Here is a 21,892-nt window from a genome sequence, read left to right as displayed (position 1 = left end):
GGTGTTGCCGTGAACTGTGGTATAGGTTACAGATGCAGCTCAGATTTGGCATTGCTGTGGCTATGGCATAGAACAGCAGCAACAGCTCTGATTTGACTCCTAGCCCGGGAACCACCATATGTGGCAGGTGCAGCCCTAAAAAGACAAAGGACTAAAAATAATAATAATAGTAATAATAAAATTAAATAAATTTTAATGAAAGAAAACACTCTCATGGGTATATGTGCAAATATGACTTGGGTTTTTAGAATAAGAAATATGGCTGTATTTAAAATCAAGAAAATTTGTTTTATAAGGAAGGTCTACAGTTATTGACTTCTAGGTTGATCTAATAACTATGCTAAAATGCAACTGAATCCATAAAATACTATATTATTTGTTGCTTTCAGTGTAAACAGGATATATTTATAAAATGAATTACTTTTCATCCATGCGGCTTCTCATTTTCTTCAGTTTCTGCATAATGCTGCTAGTTTCACTGCTGGAGATTGATATGGGGGAAGGACTGCGGGTCTCCAAGTCAGTTGGACCAGGACTAGTGGCCTTATTATCCTTTGTATCATCTTCGCTGTGAGAGTCCTGCAAACAAAAAGGGGTAAAGTGTTATAATTTTACTGGAATTTAAGATCTTAAACTGATTTAAACACTGTATTTTCAAAATGAATTTACCTTTAAAAAATATTGGTAAAATAGCTGAAATTAAGATATTACTTAAAGGACAAAATTATATCACATAGGTAAAATGTATACATGTGTACTTACACCTAGATTTGTTGCTTAGAAGAAACAAAATCTTAATAGCAATGAGCATGCCTACCATTAGATCTTGATTTCTAAATAACTATCCTGGGAGTTCCCTTGTGACGCAGTGGGTTAAGGATCTGGCATTGTCATTGCAGTGGCCTGGGTCATTGGTATGATGTGGGTATTGCCAAATAAATATATTAATAATTTCAAAAAAAACTATCCTTCTTAGAGAAACAGCTGATTCCAAGGCTGAGGCAGGGAAAGTAAAAGATAGATAACCCTGAAACAGCTTGTTCCAAAAAACATGGAAGTGCTCAAAGACTGATGGATACATGCCAAAAGGACACCAAAACCTGCTTGAAGAGGCTCCTAATGGCTCAATTTGGGATAATTTGTGAGCATCAAAACAAATAATGATAGTAACATTTTATAATGCTGAGTAAAATAGGAATCTGTGAGTCCATACTGATATAAAGAATAAAGTTTGATGAATAACAGAATTTATATAGTCTCAAAATACCTCCATGCAAAGTACTCATTAATCACAAAGAGAAAGAGTAACTATACAAAAAAGTATCACAGACGCCACTTTAATCAAGTGATAGAGTCAATATCACCAGTAATGGGATAACTCAAAGTCAGGTGCCACCTGATCAAATGCAGAGATGAACACAGCAGCACTTCTGTGATATTCCTGCCAAAGATGCACAACATGAATCTAATTACGAGGAAACATCAGACAAATCCAACTTGAAGAACATTCTACAAAATATCTGGCATGTAATCTTCCACAGTGTGAAGGTAATGAGAGTCAAGGAACATTTCAAGACTGAAAGAGACTAAACATATATGAAAACTAAATGCAATATGTGCTTCTGAACTTCCTTTTGATATAAGGAATATTATTGTGATGATTGGAGAAACTTCAACAGTGTTTTAGATTAAAGAGTAGGAATGTGTCAATTTTAATTTGTTGGCAACACAGTTCTTGGTACTGTGTTTGAAATTTTCTATAAATTTGAGACTGTCTCAAAATTTAAACTGTATTTGAAAAAGCAAATCAGTGAATATTAGAGATTTATTTACCTATATTGCTATATGGTCTGGGTTTTCCAACACTATACTGGCACTTTATAGTATTTCAGAATAGGTCCAAATTTTGTTTTTGTCTGAATATCTCCTTTGAACCTTTTATCATTACATTAGACAGCTCAAATAAGTACTCTATAAAGAGCAAAAATAATCTCTCCCATTAATTCTGAGGCATATATTTGGATTGATAAACAAAACCAAGACTCTCTATCCCAACTAAGTATATAAATGGAAAAAAAAATTAAACATACATAAGCTAAGTGTCCCTTTAAAACTTGAATATTCTATGGGGAAAAAAAAAAAACTTCTCACTTTACATAAAGGCAAATACACAGAATTTTAACCTGGGGCATTGCTGTATCATAGTGCTAAAATGAAAATACCCATCATATGAGAAGATGAGGTAGGGTTAGGTATTACCAACAAACATGATGCAGAAAACAAACTAAGAATAATTTTTTGTAATTTACCAATTTATTCTCCCCCGCAGACTTCAACTTCTCCTGTAGTTTTATGGTGGTTTGTCGGATCCTTTCAATCTCTTCCTGCTGTTTAAGAATAAGTTGTCTTTCCTTCCGAGCTGCCTTATTGGCTTCTTGAAGACGTTTAATTTCCGCCTAAGGTTTAAAGAGTTAGGAGAGGGATTGAAATTTGTTTAAGACTGGTCCAAAGTAATATTTTAAAAAGAAACTCAAATCATCATATATATCAAAAATAAACATATATAGCATTTCAAGATACAAGTAACAATGAAAATTTTTAAGCAGTGAAGGAGAGAAAAAGTCATGTTAACTCCATTGCTCTAAAATAATTTAATATGATTCCTTAATTTTTTTGGCTTTTATTATTTTTATTTATTTATTTATTTATTTAGGCACACATGTGCAGCATACAGAGGTTCCTATGCTAGGGGTCGAATCAGAGCAGCAGCTGCTGGACTCTACCACAGCCACACCAATGCAGGATCTGAGCCTCGCCTGCGACCTACACCACAGCTCACGGCAACACCAGATCCTTAACCCACGGATTGGGGCCAGGAATCAAACCAGCATCCTCATGGATACTAGTCAGGCTTGTTACTGCTGAACCCCAACAGGACCTCCCCACAATCACTTCATTATAACTACAACAGACAGATAATTTCATATCTCCTTTCAAAACTTAACATACCCTTCATATTTTTTCATAGTGCCATTCAGCCTTTACACTTATTTGTTTAAAAACTGCATAACAAGTAAACTAATTAATGTAACCATTATTCTGTTGCTAAACTCCATCCCAAATAATGCTTTTATACCTATAATTGTTTCATACTATAGATCAGTTCTTTAGGAGAGACTCCAGAAACTAGGATGAACAAGTCAAAGAGAATATCATTTCAACGCCCTTAAAATAGGAGTTCTAGTTGTGGTTCAGCAGGTTAAGGACTCAACATGGCCTCCGTTGAGAATAAGGGTTTGATCCCTGGCCTCGCTCAACAGGTTAAGGATTAGGCATTGCCACAAGCTGCAGCATAGGTTGCAGATGTAATTCAGATCCAGTGTTGCTGTGGTAGTGGTGTGGGCCTGCAGCTGCAGCTCTGATTTGACCTCTGGCCCAGGAACTTCCATATGCCACGGATACAGCCATAAAAAGAAAAAAAAAGTTCAAAAAATTGCTTTCAAAAAGAAATTTTATCCACATAAAATGACACCAGAAAATTTAAGATTACATTGCACCAAATTTTCCACACAGGTTATTACTGTTTTCTCTTGCTAATTAAGTAGGCAAAAAATGATAAATTTCACTGTTAATGATGGTTAAAATTTAACAGACTATTTTTGTTTTCATAAGTTTGTAGTAATCTGTTTTCTTGTCAATAAAGTAAGCATAATACAGATATAAATAACTTGCTACTTATAATTTCTTTTAATCATGTTTGATTTCTGAAACTATCAAAAAGAGTGCAATAAACATCTAATTTCTAAAATCCCAAATTAACAACTGTTAATATTCTGTCATATTTTCACCTAGTTTTTAATTTGGTAAAGAAATAAACATTACAGATAACACCAGTCTGCAACCATCTACCCCGACTCCGTAGAGGTAACCACTATCATGGTACATATCCTTCCAGGACATTCTTTTAAAATTCTTCTACAAATATTTGTACTTACCTGTAAATATATATATACTATTTGGTTTGTATGTTTTAAAATATTTCATAAATAGGAGTTCCCGTTGTGGCGCAGTGGTTAACGAATCCGACTAGGAACCATGAGGTTGCGGGTTCGGTCCCTACCCTTGCTCAGTGGGTTAACGATCCGGCGTTGCCATGAGCTGTGGTGTAGGTTGCAGACGCGGCTTGGATCCCGCGTTGCTGTGGCTCTGGCGTAGGCCGGTGGCTACAGCTTCGATTCGACCCCTAGCCTGGGAACCTCCATATGCCGCGGGAGCGGCCCAAGAAATAGCAAAAAGACTAAAAAAATAAAAAAATAAAATATTTTATAAATAATACGATACGTACTTATTTTCAATCTTGTTTTATTTGCTAAACATTGCCTAAATGCTGCATAAAATTACACTGGATGTATATGTATTTCATTTATCTATTACCCATATGGTTAGAAAAGGTTGTTGTCTACTATTACAAACAATGCTACAATCAACAGCCTTATACTCTTTGTCTTCTTGGGCACATGTATGAATTCCTTTTAAGCACCAGTCCCTAGAATATCCATGGATCCTTGGGGACTCCTGAGATCCTTTCTGGAGACTCTCAGGGTCAAACTATCTTCATAATACTAAGGTACTATGTGCCCTTTCACTCTCATTCTCTCATGAATATACCATAGCATTATTCGTATTTTTAAGAAAATAACTATATTTTCTAAAACAACCCCCCCAAATTAGTGAAAGAATAGTATCTAGATGTTTATATGTCTATTTATTGTGTGGTTTGATTTGTTTGTTTTTAGAGGGTTTTAAATTTTTAAATTTTTTTATTGAAGTATATAGTTGATTTACAACATTACATTAATTTCAGGGACACAGCAAAGTAACTCAGTGATACTTTTTTTTTTCAAGATTATTTCCCATTAAAGGTATTACAAGATATTGAATATCATTTCCTGTGCTATATAGTAAATCTTTGTTGCTTATCTATTTCATGTATAGTAGTTTGTATTTATTAGTCCCATACTCCTAATTTATCCCTTCCCTGACCATGGCTTGATTTTTTTTTTTTTTTTTAAAGACCATGCATTGGTCATTTGGAAAATGTTTAGTTCACTGAGTTATGCAGATCTTCCAAATGTTGACATATTATACAGAATTAACAAATTGCATTTATTAATATCACTGTAATCTCAAAAAAATCTTCAGTATTATTATGCAATATGTAAAAATTTTTTAAAAATCTGACATTTGCTTGAAAGTTTGAATATTATCATTGGTAACAAATACTGTCAATTGCCTTCTTTTAAGTGACAAGCACACTTTGTTCATTTTTGAAAAAATGACTGTTAAATACTCTAACTGAATGAGCACAGTCTGTCTCTGAATTAAACTCTTTCAAGTAAAAATGGTATTCCAGGAGTTCCCACTGTGGTTCAGCGGTTAATGAACACAACGAGCATCCATGAGTACTTAAAAGCTACATGTGGCTAATAGCTACCACACTGGATAATCGAGATATAGAACATTACCATTACTGGACAGTTTCATGGGATTGGACAGTCCTGATATTTAATGTATTCTTTTTCTTGTAGTGCTATATTTTCTTACAGAAATATGCTGTTAAGCCATCATCAAAAATCCTACCAATAATAAATGCTGGGATCACTTCTTGGCCTTTTGGCTAAGATCAAGTGTAATAAATGCTGGAGAGGGTGTGGAGAAAAAGGATCCCTCCTACACTATTGGTAGGAATGTAAACTGATATAGCCCCTATGGAGAACAGTATGGAGGTTCCTCAAAAAACTGAACAAGAGTTACCATATGATCTTGCAATCCTACTCCTGGGCATATACCCACAGAAAACTATAATTTGAGAAGATACATGCATCCCAATGTTCACTGTAGCGCTATTTACAATAGCCAGGACATGGAAGTAACCTATATTTTCATCAACAGATAAATGGATAAAGAAGATGTGATTTATACATATACATACACACACACACACAAACACACATAGGAATATTACTCAGCCGTAAAAAAGAATGAAATAATGCCATTTGCATGCAACATGGATAGACTTAGAGATTATCATTCTAAGTGAAGTAATAAGCCAGACAAAGACAAATACCATATATCACTTAAATGTGGAATCTAAAAAAAAAAAAAGAAAAAGAAAAAGGAGGGGGAAGGAATATATTAGGAGGCTGGGGTTAACATATACAGAATACTACATATAAAATAATCAACTAGGACCTACTAAACAGATCTGAGAACTATACTAAATATTTTGTAATAAACTATATAGGAAAAGAACCTGAAAAAGAATACACATGAATAACTCAGTCACTGTGCTGCACACTTGAAATAAAAAACAACTTTTAAAAAATCTCAAAAGTAGTCTTCAAAAGAACATCAAGACAACTGTCCTCTCCATAAAAACAATGGAAAGCAATAAACAATAGAAAATATTAAAAATTCTAAAAGAAAATGATTCTATACCTAGTAAAAATATCCTTCAAAAATGAAGTAAAAAAAATGAAGGCAAAACAAGTATAACCTCAAACTAACAAAAACTGAAAGTGTTATCACAGGCATGTAATAAAAGATTCACCAAAATTATACACCACGACCAAGTGGGATTCATCCCAGGTTCAAAAGGATGGTTCAACATATGCAAATCAACCAACGTCGTACACCACATTAACAAAAGAAAAGTCCAAAACCACACGATCATCTCAATAGATGCAGAAAAAGCATTTGACAAAACCCAACATCCATTCATGATCAAAACTCTTACCAAAGTTGGTACAGAGGGAACATACCTTAACATAATAAAACCATTTATGACAAACTCACAGCAAATGTAATACTCAATGGAGAAAAGCTGAAAGCCTTCCCACTAAAATCTGGAACAAGACAAGGATGCCCACTCTTACAACTGTTATTCGATATAGTATTGGATGTCCTAGCCACAGCAGTCAGACAAACAAAAGAAATAAAAGGTATCCAAATTGGAAGAGAAGAGGTAAAATTGTCTCCGTGTGCAGATGACCTGATACTATATACAGAAAACCCTAAGGACTCAAACCCACAAACTACTCGAACTGATCAACGAATTCAGCAAAGTAGCAGGATATAAGATTAACATTCAGAATCAGTCGCATTTCTGTATACTAACTATGAAATATTAGAAAAGGAATACAAAAATACAGTACCTTTTAAAATTGCACCCCAAAAAATCAAATACCTGGGAATACACCTGACCAAGGAGGTAAAAGACTTATATGCTGAGAACTATAAAACATTAATCAAAGAAATTAAAGAGGATGCAAAGAAGTGGAAAGATAGTCCATGCTCCTGGGTTGGAAAATTAATATTACAAAAATGGCCATACTACCAAAGCAAACTACAGAGTCAATGCAATCCCTATCAAATTACCCATGACATTTTCCACAAAACTAGAACAAACAATCCAAAAATTTATATGGAACCATAACAGACCCAGAATTGCCAAAGCAATCCTAAGGAACAAAAACCAAGCAGGAGGCACAACTCCCAGACTTCAGGCAATATTACAAAGCCACAGTAATCAAGACAGTGTGGTACTGGTACCAAAACAGACATAGAGACCAATGGAACAGAATACAGAGAGCCCAGAAATAAACACAGACACCTATGGTCAATTAATCTTCGACAAAGGAGGCAAGAATATAAAATGGGAAAAAGACAGTCTTTTCAGCAAGGGGTGCTGAAAAAATTGGACAGACATGTAAATCAATGAAACTGGAACACACCTTCACACCATGCACAAAAATGGCTTAAAGGCTTAAATATAAGACAAGACACCATCAAACTCCTGGAAGAGAACATAGGCAAAACATTCTCTGACATCAACCTTACAAATGTTTTCTCAGGTGAGTCTCCAAAAGCAACAGAAATAAAAGCAAAAATAAACCAGTGGGACCTAATCAAAATGACAAGCTTTTGTAAAGCAAAGGAAATCACAAAAACAAACAAACAAACAAACAACCCACAAAGACAACTCAAAGAATGGGAGCAAATAGTTTCAAATGATGCAACCAACAAGAGCTTAATCTCTAAAATATACAAACAACTTATACAACTCAACAGCAAAAAAGCCAACAACCCAATTGAAAATGGGCTAAAGACCTGAACAGAGATTTCTCCAAGGAAGATATACAGACGGCCAACAAACACATGAAAAAATGCTCAACATCACTGAATGAGAAATACAAATCAAAACTACTATGAGATACTACCTCACACCAGTCAGAATGGTCATCAGTAAATCCACAAATAACAAATTCTGGAGAGGGTATGGAGAAAAGGGAACCCTCCACAGAAAAGAAACTCATGGACTTGGAAAATAGACTACTGGTTGCCGAGGGAGTGGGAGGGACTGGGAGTTTGGGGTTAATAGATGTAAACTATTGCCTTTGGAATGGATAAGCAATGGGATCCTGCTATATAGCACTGGGAACTATGTCTGGTCACTTGCGATGGAGCATGATAATGTGAGAAATAAGAATGTATACATGTATGTATGACTGAGTCCTCTCACTGTGCAGTAGAAAACTGACAGAACACTGTAAATCAGCTATAATGGAAAAAAAAAATCACCCCCCCCAAAAATAAAAATATTTGAGAAAAAAAATTTACCAAAATTAAAATTTCTGTGCCTCAAAGCACAGTATTAGGAAAGTGAAAAGAAGTCCACAGACTGAGAAAATATTTGTAAATCCAGCTGTTTTTTCTTAATTTTACAAAAGAAAACTGTAATATTGTAAGAAATTATTTATTTTAACTAAGGAAGAACTTTATGTTATTTTTAAACCAGTTTTTCTGGATTATAAAGATGTAACTCCTTAAAAAAAAGTTGAGTTCCCATAGTGGCTCAGAGGAATCCAACCTGACCAGTATCCATGAGGACACAAGTTCAATCCTTGGACTTGCTCAGTGGGTTAAGGATCTGGCGTTGGCCAGAGCTGTGGTGTAGGCTGCAGACGTGGCTCAGATCCTTCATTGCTGTGGCTGTGGCATAGGCTAGTGGCTACACTCCAATTCAACCCCTAGCCTGGGAACTTCCATATGCTGTGGATGTAGCCCTAAAAAGACCAAAAAAAAAAAAAGTTGAAAAGTTTGTCAATTTCGTATGATCAGTGATGTTTCCTAGTTGAAGTTAGAAAAAAATTTAAGTAATATCTCAATATACCACTCAAATGACTAAGTTCGTAGATCATCCAACAAAGTATCTAGTACTTGCCAACAGGTCAATAAGGGAAAAGAAAACTGGCGTCTATCAAATACTTATCAGGCAAAGTGAAACACATTTTACCAATGTTACTTCATTTAATCCTCACAACCACCATATGAAGTATAATCTCACTCCAACAGACGAGGAAATTAAGTTTCAGAGATGCTTAAACTTGACCTTGATTACACAGCTGTAATTCACAAAGCTGGAATTCAAATAATTAAATTTATTGAGCACTTACCATTGTGCCAAGGCCTGTTCTAAGTTTATGTATTACCTTACTTATTTCTCTCAACAATGCTACAAAGTATCTTATCATTATCATGCTCAGCTTATAGATAAGGATACTGAGACACAGAAAAGTTAAGTAACTCTCCAATGTTATACAACTACTAATTGGTAGATTTGGGATTTTTAACCCTAGGCAATTTGACTCTAGAGCCTGAATTCTTAGCCACTACACCATGCTGCTTCTCTGGGATCCAAATCACAGGTCTTTCTGAGTCCACTAAGCCAAAATATTTGTCAATTCGTAATTAATATGTCTTGAAAATCTATTTGGAGAAAAAGTGACTAGAATATTAATCCAAGTAGACTCACAAATATCTTAATTTTTTATTATGCATTTCAAAACACTATTTTTCAGACTAAATGAAGGCAGGTTTGACTCTATATTGTATTAAATTGGCAGAGAAACACAATCCTAATTTAGAAGAAATATGGTAGACTACCAAGCACTTCCTATAGTTACAGCAGTAGGCATAAGCAGTGGCAATTCACTAAATTTGCTTTAATATAATAATAAGAAAAAGAGATAAGGCAAATTAATAGATTCTACAATCTAACTTGTCATCTCAAGTCTTCTTAAAGGAGTATTTTTCCTAGGAGTTCCCGTCGTGGCAGAGTGGTTAACGAATCCAACTAGGAACCATGAGGTTGCGGGTTCGATTGCTGGCCTTGCTCAGTGGGTTAAGGATCTGGCGTTGCTGTGAGCTGTGGCGTGGGTCGCAGACGCGGCTCGGATCCCGCGTTGCTGTGGCTCTGGTGTAGGCCGGCGGCTACAGCTCTGATTGGACCCCTAGCCTGGGAACCTCCATGTGCCGCGGGAGAGGCCCAAGAAATGGCAAAAAAGACCAAAAAAAAAAAAAAAAAAGGGAGTATTTTTCCTAACATACCTTTTCTTGCTGCAACCTTAAGAGCAAACCACGCTGTTTCTTGCGAAGTGGGGGCATTTTATCATCTTCTCCTTTATCTCGTAGATGTCTGCAATTATTTCCCATTGAGACAAAGGTTAGATTAAATTTCTATTCTAATGTCAAGAATTCTCAACCACTAAAATGTCTATAACCCATTTAAGATTTTCAAATGTGGAAAACAGCTGCTGCATGTAATAATTCCTATTCTAACAAATATTTTATTGCATATGTGATATATGGAAACCCCAGGCTATGTCCTTTAAAGATAAAATAGCTTTGAGAAATTTACAGCACAGTAAAGAACTTAATTATAAAATAACAATATGAGCCTGTTAAGTGACAAAAGAGAAATGCAAAGAAAATTTACATGAGGAGGTCCTGAAAGCAGTATGATTAAGGAGGACTGCCATATTTCTAACTTGAAAAACTGGGTTGATCAAATCAAATTAAATGAGGAAATTAAAACATCTTTAAAAACAAAGCATTTCCTTTCAGTTTTGAAGTCAAAACTATATTCCCAGAAAGAACTTACTTTTTCTGATGCTCTAGCCAGGCTAATTCAGCTTTAGTTTTCTCCTTCAAGGCCTTTTCACGGAGACGCAGGAGTGAAGACTGGTGAGCTGCCCTCATTTCCTCTTCTTTCATATACTGTCGAACCATCTCCATAGTAAATTTAGAAAAGCTGTCTTGTCCTCCTGAGAATGGCATGCTCAGCTCCTAAAGCAGAGAGTTTAGGTCATGTTTATCACCATCTAAACCTTCTGGAATGTAATTAACTCTATTAAAAGAGGTATGTACTTATAAAAATAAATTATTTATATAAAAAGGCTGCCAACCATGTAAGAAGAGAACGTTCTTCAAAAAAAAAAAAGGCACAGGAGAAAGAGTAATATTCATCTGTTAATTTATTCACCCAACTAAGTGAAGTACTGTCCCAAGAATGTACAGCTGGGTAAGAATTTGTCCCTGTAATCCAAAAGGCTTGTAATTTAATAAGAAGAATGATATAAATGCAAATTTTTAAATGGAATAAAGTGCTATAAGAGTAAAACGAGTGAAAAAGCTGAAGACTACCAATGAACTTTGCTTCAGATTCTCAAAGGCCCTAAATATTCCAAGGAATAAGTTTATATGCTACTTTATAAGAAAAGCAAAGCCAGATTCTATACCAAAAATATAACATAAAACTGTTATCTTAGGAAAATCATTCTGGTAGCTCACAACTGAGTTCAAGTACAAAGTGATCCCTCATACCTTTGAAAGGACACATCCACAACTATTTACGAAGTATCCCCCACAGGTAAACTGAAACACACCTTGGCAGAGGACAGTGTAGTCTTTTCTGGTGAAGTTTCTTCATCAGAGTCATCATGATGGCCTCTTTTCTTTTCCATGTTAAATCTGCGATGACTCTCAGAAGGTAGTAAAGATCGAAACGATTTTTCTTCTATTTCATCTTCTGTCATGGATTCATCAAATTTCAGGGAATATTCTGTTGCAACAGAAGTTGAATCTAAAAGAATACAGAGCAAGTAAAGTGTGCCATCATAACAGTTTTCAGTAGATACCCAATTAGTAGCCCTTGCTACACCTTTATGGGATAATCTAACAAATTCACAGAACTGATCACTAGTAATTAATAGGCATGGGATAATAAGCAAAATTCACTCACCTTACAAACAAGAAACAGAAAAAAGCTAATATATCTAAAAATACTAGTACAAGGCATATGGCAAAAGTGTGATGTACTTCATTCACATACGAAGAGCTCTTTCAAATCAATTAGAAAACCACTAATATCCCTATAGAAAAATGAGAAATTGTCATGATCAGATGATTCACAAAGGAAGTACAAATGGCCAAAATAAAGTATTTTTTTTTAAGATTAACATCACTAGAGGTAAAAAAAAAAAATGCAAATTAAAAAATTTTAGAAACTTGGGAGTTCCCCTCATGGTCCCAGTGGGTTAAGGATCCAACATTGTCTCTGCAGAGGCATGGGTTCAATCCCCAACTGGGAGCAATGTTAAGGATCTGGCATTGCTACAACTGCAGTATTCAATTCCTGGCCCAGGAACTTCAACATGCCACAGGTGTGGCCAAAAAAGACAAAAAAAAAAAATAGAAACTCATCAATCTCATGCTCAATTAAAAATATGAGACCTCTTTTAGGACAGTTCCTGTATGCCTTTTGATATGTCCTCTGCCCCAATCCTTGTTTCCTGAACCTCCTTACTTTCTGGTACCTCAAGATACTCTAGGTTTTCATATTTTCCCTGCACAGTCCTAAAATCAGTAGTATCTCCAAAGAGCTCTGCTTTCTTTTATTGGAGAATATTCGGAATTCATAATCTGGGCACTGATTGTCCTTGCAACTATTGGGAGTATTGTTGCTTCTTTATCAGTGGACAGAACTAAATAATATATGCATGTACATGAACCCATGTACACACATTAATACACACAATTGTTCCTTCACCCATCCACCTATCCAAACATGGATTCATACTGATGTTTCTGATTCTAATTTAATACAGAGGGTTCATTCTAGTCTTCTCTTTGTGTATCTGTAACTTTCATCTCCAACACTGAGACACCTAGCTCTCATCATCCAACATCCATTTACTTATTTGTTCAACCCTAATATATATGTAAAGAACTGTTAACCTGTCCATCTTTGCTTTTTTTGGGTGGGGAGGGTGAACCTGATGCTTATGTAAGTTCCCAGGCTAGGGGTCGAATCAGAGCTTCAGCTGCCAGCCTACACCACAGCCATGAAGGATCTGAGTGGCATCTGCAACCTATACCACAGCTCACGGCAATGCGGGATCCCCAATCCACTGAGTGAGGCCAGGGATCAAAACTACATCCTCCTGGATACTAGTCAGATTCAATTCCACTGCACCACAATGGGAACTCCCAACCTTTCCACCTCTGAAAAAAAAAAAATTTAGGAGTTCTATTGCAGCTCAGCGGTAACAAACCTAACTAGTATCCATATGGATACGGGTTCAATCCCTGGCCTTGCTCAGTGGGTTACAGGATCCAGCACTGCGTGAGCTGTGGTGTGAGTTATAGAGGCAGCTTGGATCCTGCACAGCTGTAGCTGTGGCAGAGGATGGCAGCTGCAGCTCCGATTCGACCCCTAGTCTGGGAACTTCCATTTGCTGAGGATGGCCTTAAAAAGACAAATTAAAAAAAAAAAAAAAGAGAGAGAGAGAATACAGTGTTTATATACTGTTCCTTTTGTATTTAGGCTTAAAATTTCTACTGAAAAATACCATTTTCCAAAGTTATTTGGCTCAGCAACTTTTCCCTCCCTACCCTCTTCAGTGTGGTTATGCTATTCATTTGTACTATGGTTAGGTTCATTTGTCACAGGCTGCATTCCATCCTGGAACCTCTCAGGACGTACAGAACCATATAAAATGTAATACCTTATTTATTTAACAGTTGTTTCAAACTAAAAGTTCTCCTCTGCATTCGCTTTGCAGTCAACCATTAATCCATTTTCCATCCCTATAGTTTTGCCTTTCCTAGAATGTCATATAAATGGTATCATACAATATATATGATCTGCGGGCTTGTGGGTCTTATTTCCTTCACTTAATAAAATTCCCTTAAAATGCTGTGTTGAAGCATGAATCAATAGCTTGTTCCTTTTAACTGCTGAATAATATTCTACTGTATACATTTACTAGTTTGTTTATCCATTTCTCCCATAAGCCATCTTGACTGCTTCCCATTTTGAGCAATTATGAATAATGACGTCACGAATATTAGCATACAGCTTTTTGTGTGGACATATGTTTTCAAATCACTTGGGTCAATACCTAGGCATATGAATGCTGGGTCATTAAAAAAATACTAAAAATGTCTTCCAAAGGTCCCATTCTGCATTTTTATCAGTAATAAATTCAAGTTCCTGCTGCTCAGCATCCTTGCCACCAATCTGTTGTCATTTTGGATTTTAGCCATTCTAATAAGCAAGTTATAGTATCTCATTGAGATTTTAATTTTCATTTCCCTAATGATATATGATATTAAAGACCTTTCCCATATCTACTTCCCATTTGTATATTTCCTACAATGAAGTGCCTGTTCAGATCTTTTGCACATTTTTTAACTGGGTTGTTGATTTCCTTGTTGAGTTTTAAGAGTCCTTTACACATTCGGGATATGTCTTTTATCCAATATGTGATTTACAAATATTTTCTAACAGCCTGTGGCTTTTTATTCTCTTAACAATGTCTTTCACACAGCAGAACTTTTAACATTTTAACAAAGTATACGTTACCCATTTTTTCCTTCAAGTATTTTGGTATTATATCTAAGAAATCATTGCCAAACCTAAGTGACCTACAATTTCTCCTACGTTTTCTTCTTCAAACTGGTTTTTTAATGTTTTAATTTCTTTGATTGTGATTACCTTGTGAATTCTAGCCACCTTAGCCTTCTTGAAGGATAGACATGTTCACAGCTGGATAGTTCGCTTGTCTAATCCCCAAAAATCCCAAAAGTCTGGAAGCCTTCCTATATTTCATCCTGTCTCTTGCACTTTAGTCTAAATTGGCTGTGTCTCTATTGGTACAATCCCATCTCTGCTCTTGGCTCCTGCTGAGATGGCTGATTAAATCTACGAATAATCTTTTTATGAAATGACTATCCAGTCACACCCTTGCTGTTCTCTTTAGGACTCTATTTCTCACTCTTTACAATATGGAGAGGCTGAAAAATTTCCAAATCTCTTCAAGTTCTGGTTCCTTTGTGCTTAATTATCCCTTCAATTTCTTCTCTCACCTCCCCCCCCCCCCCCAAGTTTTACTATAAGCAGGAAGGAGAAACCAGGTCATAATATCAACACTTTGCTTAGAAATCTCCTCAGCTAAATACATATCCAAGTTCATTACTTTTTATTCCCACTTGCCACAAAACACTGGAACAAGTTCAGTCAAGTTCTTTGCCACTTTTTATATAACAAAGACTGCCTTTCTTCTAGTTTCCAATAAAATGTTCCTCATTTCCCTCTTCATAAGACCTCATAAGAATCACCCTTAATGGCCATATTCCTACCAACAATCTCTGCAAGGCAATGTACGCTTTTACTTGCATGCACCTCAAAGCTCTTCTAGCCTCTACTTATTAACCAGTTCCAAAGCCACTTCCACACTTTTAGTATCTGTTATAGTGGCAATCCACTTCTAGGTACCAATAACTGCATTAGCAAGCTAGGACTGCCATTGCTATAGACTACTATACCCATATATTGTATTCATTATAAAAATTTACAAAAAAATTTAAAGGATGAAAAAAATTAAAATTTAAATATTTAATTCTTACATGCCAAAGACTGTCTACATCCTGCTTTGAAGACTATAGTTCTAAACTATCAATCAAAACCACTGCTTAACTGCCAGTTACTTATAAAAATAAATTCTAGAATGGAGGCTGCTAATCTGCTGACTTCATGTCTTAAAAGTACCCCTTATTGTCAGATTCTGTTTTCTTTGCTATATTATATACTACCCCTGATTTGATAGGAATACAGCTTTAGTTTATGATCTAGGAAAAGTTAAGCATATATTTTAATCTATTGAGTATATGTCACGTTATCACTATTTATAAGAAACTATCTTTATTACATTGTTTAAAATTTGAAGTACTAATAATGTATCCTTTTTAGGATCATGTTAAATCTATAATAGGAAAAAGTGATTTTTCTTAGTGTTGAGTATATATTTTCCATTCACATGCATGTTCTCCTAGATTTAGTTTTGCCTCCCCTTAGGCTCACGACACACAATCATGTAAAACATTAGCAAGGTCACTGGCATACTATATGGACTTGACATAGTTTCACCTGGCTACATTTAATATCAGACATAAAACCCTATCTTAAACATCACTATGTTCTAATTATATTAAGTAGCTCAGACAAAAATACTGCAAAGGGTTCTGGAAGCTTCCACAAACAATTATACACATATGTGCAAAGAAAGTTACCTTTCTCATCGGGAAGAGATGGCACACTATCGCTTCGCAGAGAATCATCTGCAGCAGTCTGAACCTGTTCATCAACAGAACTCTCTGTCTTCTCACCATGAAGTTTCTTCTCATTTTCCTTAGAAGATTGAAGTGAAGGACTTTCTTGACGGCTGCTACCACTACTACTCCTTTTTATAGATATTACGGAAACAAATCAGGGAGGAAAAAGCAACAAAATAAGAATCATAAGCGCAAAGTAAATTTATTTAGCTAAGAGAATGTGCCTTATGATCAAGATATGAAATGACCTCTAACACAAAAATACTAAGTAGAGTCTGAGAAGAAACTGTTTTAGATGAGGTGGGTAAAAGAGAAGGTTTCAATTCTAAATAGTCATGATAGGAGTTCCCATGTGGCTCATTGGGTAAAGGAGCTGACACTGTCTCTGCGAGGACGCAGGCTCAATCACAGGTCTTGCTCAAAAAAGGGTTAAGGAGAAAGATCCGGTATTGCTGCAAGCTGAGACACAGGTCACAGATGTGGCTCAGATGTGGTGTTATCATGGCTACGGTGTAAGCCTCACCTGCAGCTCTGATTCAACCCCTAGCCCAGGAACAGGTGCGGCCATAAAAAAGGAAAAAAAAAAAAAAGTCATGATGGGTAAGCACTATTCTCAGGCTATCACTCCCTTTTTGCTTTTTATTTTAAAAATCTCTATTGGGAAAAGGGATTTCTACTTGCTGTTTCCACTTCCTTACTTTTCATCAACCTCACAATTTATCAATATGCTTCAATTCCTAACTAGTCCACTAGTACTATTCTTATAAACTCTACTTAAGCTCTGTCAAATCCAAACATAAAATTTCTTTTCCTTCATCATGTTATTAACCTCTTATTTCCTTTCTTTTTCTTTCTTTCTTTTCTTTTCTTTTTTTTTTAGAGCCACACCCATGGCATATGGAAGTTCTCAGGCTAGGGCATTGAATCAGCTGGAACTGCCGGCCTACGCCACAGCCACAGCAAGGCAGCAGGACCCGACCGACGTCTGTGACCTACACCACAGCTCACAGCAACTCTAGATCCTTAACCCACTGAGTGAGGCCGGGGATTGAACCCGCATCCTCCCGGATACTAGTCGGGTTCATGACCACTGAGCTAAATAAAAGGGGAACTCCCTTATTTCCTTCTTTAAAAACTCCACTTGCGGAGTTCCCGTCGTGGCTCAGTGGTTAACGAATCCAACTAGGAACCATGAGGTTGCAGGTTCGGTCCCTGCCCTTGCTCAGTGGGTTAACGATCCGGCGTTGCCATGAGCTGTGGTGTAGGTTGCAGACGCGGCTCGGATCCCGCGTTGCTGTGGCTCTGGCGTAGGCCGGTGGCTATAGCTCCGATTCAACCCCTCGCCTGGGAACCTCTATATGCCGCGGGTGCGGCCCAAGAAATAGCAACAACAACAACAACAAAAGACAAAAGACAAAAAAAAAAAAAAAAAAAACTCCACTTGCTAAAGCAAATGTAGTAAAATGTTACCACTAACACAACCTGGATGAAAGATATTTGGGAACTTTGTATTATTCTTGCAATGTTTTCATAAGTTTGAAATTATATCGAAATTAAATGATAAATAAAAGGGCTCTCCTTTCTTATTTTCCCTGACTTTACTCTCATCTCCTCTTCTACCTCCCCAGCAAGTTTTCCTGTGTGTCTTCCATTTTTTGTTAATTTTTCTATCTTTTCTTAGAATGATGGTGCTTCCTAAAGTTTTGTTTTTGGTCCCTTTGTCCTTTTTGCTACGTATACTCCCTGGAAAATCTAATGCATCTCTGTAATTTCAACTACTACCATCTGGAGTGAGCCTCAAATCTGTTATCACTAGCTCTGACCTTCTCTTGACTTTCTCTTAGGCTTCAAATTTACAAACACTAAGTGAATTTGTTTTCTGGTTCAATGTTTTCCTTCCTCCCCCTTTGCTTTCCTTAATTTATCCATTAACTAAATATATACATATATGTAGCTAATCACAAACCAGGTTTTGAGATCCTCTGAATAAGCTATTTTCTCTTGTGACATATCCTTCCTTCCCCCTCTGCCTAATGAATACAAGGCTCAGCTGAACTATCAATTCTGCAAACTGTTTACGGACCCCTTCTTCACTCCCAAAGCTTTAGTCACTTCTGTCTCTGTGTTTATATAGGTTTTGTGCATGGTTTTTATTTATCAGAAATTATGCAATTATTGTTTGGCTAAATATATATTTTAACAGATAAATGGTATATAATAAAGCTATAAGGTAAAAGACACAATGTAAGACAGAAAGTGCTTTGGAGTCAGAAGGATATGGGGTTAATTTCAATTCTCCCACTTAGCAGTTTTGTTGTAATCACTCATCCAAAAAACATGCAGTAAATTGCCTATTACGTGCAAGGCATTTAGCTAAGTTCTAGGGATATAAGACTGACAGTCTTCATTAGGGTAGCTATTTAAGATAGACAATAACAAGTGTTGCTGAAAATGTGGAACATTTTTATATTCCTGGTAAGAATGTAAAACAGAGCAGCTGTTTTGGAAAACAGTTTGCCTAATCTTCAAAATATTAAACAGAGTTACTACTATGACCTATCAATCCCTTTCCTAAGTACATACCCAAGAAAAATTAAAACATGGCCACACAAAAACTTGTGTGTAAATATACCATTCAGAAACACCATTCATTCATAAGAGCCAAGAAGTGGAAATGATTCTAATGTGCATTCATTGACTGATATGCGTGGAATATCCATGCAGTAGATCATTTGACTATATAAAGGAATAAAGTACTGACACATAATAAACAAACTTTGAAACATGACACTAAGTCAAAGAAACCAGTTGCGAAGGACCACACATTGTAGTTATAGGAAATGTCCGAAAGAGACAAAAATCCATAGAGAATAGAAATAGAAAGTAGAGTAGTAGTTACCAGAGGCTAGGGAAGAAGGGACATAAGAAGTGACTGTGAAAGGGTATAGGGTTTCTTTTGGGGGTAGTGAAAATAAAGCCCTCAAAGAACTTCAAGTCTAGTATATAACTCACAAGTAAAGAGTAAGGATAAAGACAGTGGTAAAGGCTGTGCCGGTTACACTTGGAGGGCTGTGGAGGAACACAGAAGAGATCTGTAAAGCAGATGAGGGGTAATACTGATTTGCAAAGAGGATGTAAAAGCAAAATAAATGAAATGGAGGAGGAGGGTCTAGAAGGAAGGCCTATGCCAGTGTGTGATGGCATAGGAGACAGAGCATGGCTCTTTTAGAGAACTAGAAGCAGTCAGAACTAGTAGAATATGCTAAGAGAGATAATGCCAAGTGACAGGGCTGGACATGGCCTAAAGGCTCAATAATAAAGGGATTTTCATGCTATGCTCAGTGGCTCTGAGGAAATACTGAAGGTTTCAAACAGGTAAATAACCAACCGGCTGCAAATTTCAGAAAAATCACTCTGGTTGCCAAGTGGCTAATGAATAGAGTGGGTAAAGCAAGAGGACAGGGAAACCTATTAGGAGTCCACTGCAGTAACCCAGATGATAGCCTAAATGAAGTGTCGATGAAAGTCTCATAGTTTCAGACACATAGTAGGTACTTAATAACTTTCGGTACTTAACGTGCATTCAGTTTCATGTTTTTTAGTCTCATGATTTAAATTTTTAATTTAAATTTTATTATATATTCTTTGACAACACAGGTATCCTACCTCTAAGAAGGATGGAAAAGAGTCTATAAAACCTTTTAATCCAAGAACAGAACCATAATTAAAAATTATAGATGCTGATACTGTGCCAAGTACCAATGACAAAGTATTCAATCTTCTTTCATAGTGATGGTGGAATCAGTACATACAGCAATGTCAAAAACAGGGATGTCAGCAGAGCAATGCGCTTTGGAGTCAGATAAACCATGGTTCAATTCCTTGGAGTGCCATGAGCTATGTGACTGTGGGTGAGTTTCTTAACATCTCCATGAGCCTCAGTTCCCTAATCTATAAAATGAAGGTAGTATCTGTCTTGGAAGGTTGTTGTAAAGATTTAATGTAGGAAAAACAACTTACACACTGCTTGTACAGTGTAGACTGTCAGGAAATGGTAGCCACATTATTACATGGAAAAACTATTTTGTAAATCAGCTAATTAAGTGTGGAAAGCCAGAGAGGACACTATTTCATTTAAAGAAACAAGAGTAAGGTGTTGGAAAAAATAGGTTCCAAAAAAAAAAAGTTAATGCTAAACCATTTATCAGACTTTACTAAATTAAACTCTTTTCACCTTCGATCGTGATTCTTGTATCTTGAAGACTCAGAAAAACTACCATATGAAGGGGAAAACCTCTGATGCTTTGAGTCAAAGTTCCCTTCTTGACTCTGAGAGAGTGAAACAGACTGACTTTTCCTACAAAGAAAATAAAAACTGATTAAAACATTTAAAGTCTCAAATAACAGAAAGACTTTAAATACTGCTTAGCATTATTTTAATGAGGTAAAATCTTGAATGAATAGATATTATGAAATAAATGTTAGAAAATATCTGAGAAAGGCATTTGCTCATTTTAGAAAAGTGTACAAGACACTACATAGCTTCTATTTATTACGAGAAATAACCACAAATCACCCCAAGTATCAATAAACACGATTGGAGACTTAAATATCTATGAATTAGAGATAGTCAAAATGTGATGTAGAAAAAGATATACATGGAGTTCCTTCTGTGACGCAATGGGATCAGCAGTGTCTTGGGAGTGCTGGGACACAGGTTCGATCCCTGGCCCAGCACTGTGATTTATAGATCGAGCATGGCCACAGCTCCTGCCTAGGTCATGATTATAGCTCAGATCTGATCCCTGACCCAGGAACTCCATATGCTACAAGATGGCCAAAAAAAAAAAAAAAAATTTTTTTTTAAAAAGATACACATAAACATGATGAAATCATCCAGCCCTGCCTAAAAAACCCTCTAATGACTATTCATTGCTCCAAAAATATGTAAAGTATGCAAAGTTCTACCACGGTCTAATCCCTGCATCATCTCTTACCATTATCCTCTTTGCTCTCTGCCTCCAGGCACATTGGTCTTTTCATTCATTCTTCCTAGCTTTACATATACTGACCTGCCTATTCCTTATTCCCTTTAAATCACTGACCCCTTTCCATCCATTAGATATCACCATAAGCTTTAACTGACTTCCTCCAGAAAATCTTCTCTGACCTCCTTGCTATTAAAATCCTTTTGCAGTATATCTCAAAGACATAAGTTCTTTTCATAATAATGCTTATCTTAATTTATAAGTATTTATTCACTTAAATGAGTGTTTGATTAATGTCTCTCTTCCCCTCCAGACTGTATGCCCAGAACTGTATTTCCAGTACCCACAACAGTGCCTGGGACGAAACAGATACTCATAACACATGTGAT

General features: G+C 36.2%; 1 protein-coding gene across 4 annotated transcripts in view; it reads right to left on the bottom strand.

Annotated features, from left to right (window-relative positions):
- CEP350 (centrosomal protein 350) overlaps positions 1-21,892 on the bottom strand; it is a 156,549-nt gene that overhangs the window by 62,399 nt on the left and 72,258 nt on the right. For all 4 annotated transcript variants that reach the window (XM_047751751.1, XM_047751753.1, XM_047751752.1 and 1 more), the window contains 7 exons: positions 20,750-20,872; positions 16,474-16,643; positions 11,787-11,983; positions 11,003-11,187; positions 10,450-10,537; positions 2,310-2,456; positions 422-579 (listed from right to left, as the gene is read on the bottom strand). In XM_047751751.1, coding sequence (XP_047607707.1) covers positions 422-579; positions 2,310-2,456; positions 10,450-10,537; positions 11,003-11,187; positions 11,787-11,983; positions 16,474-16,643; positions 20,750-20,872 — 1,068 coding nt within the window. The remainder of the gene's footprint in view (positions 1-421; positions 580-2,309; positions 2,457-10,449; positions 10,538-11,002; positions 11,188-11,786; positions 11,984-16,473; positions 16,644-20,749; positions 20,873-21,892) is intronic.

The sequence above is a fragment of the Phacochoerus africanus genome, chromosome 11 (genome assembly GCF_016906955.1).
Source record: "Phacochoerus africanus isolate WHEZ1 chromosome 11, ROS_Pafr_v1, whole genome shotgun sequence".
Lineage (NCBI taxonomy): Eukaryota > Metazoa > Chordata > Mammalia > Artiodactyla > Suidae > Phacochoerus > Phacochoerus africanus.
The sequence above is the reverse complement of the archived record's forward strand: the minus strand, read 5'-3'. Positions and strand labels throughout refer to the sequence as shown.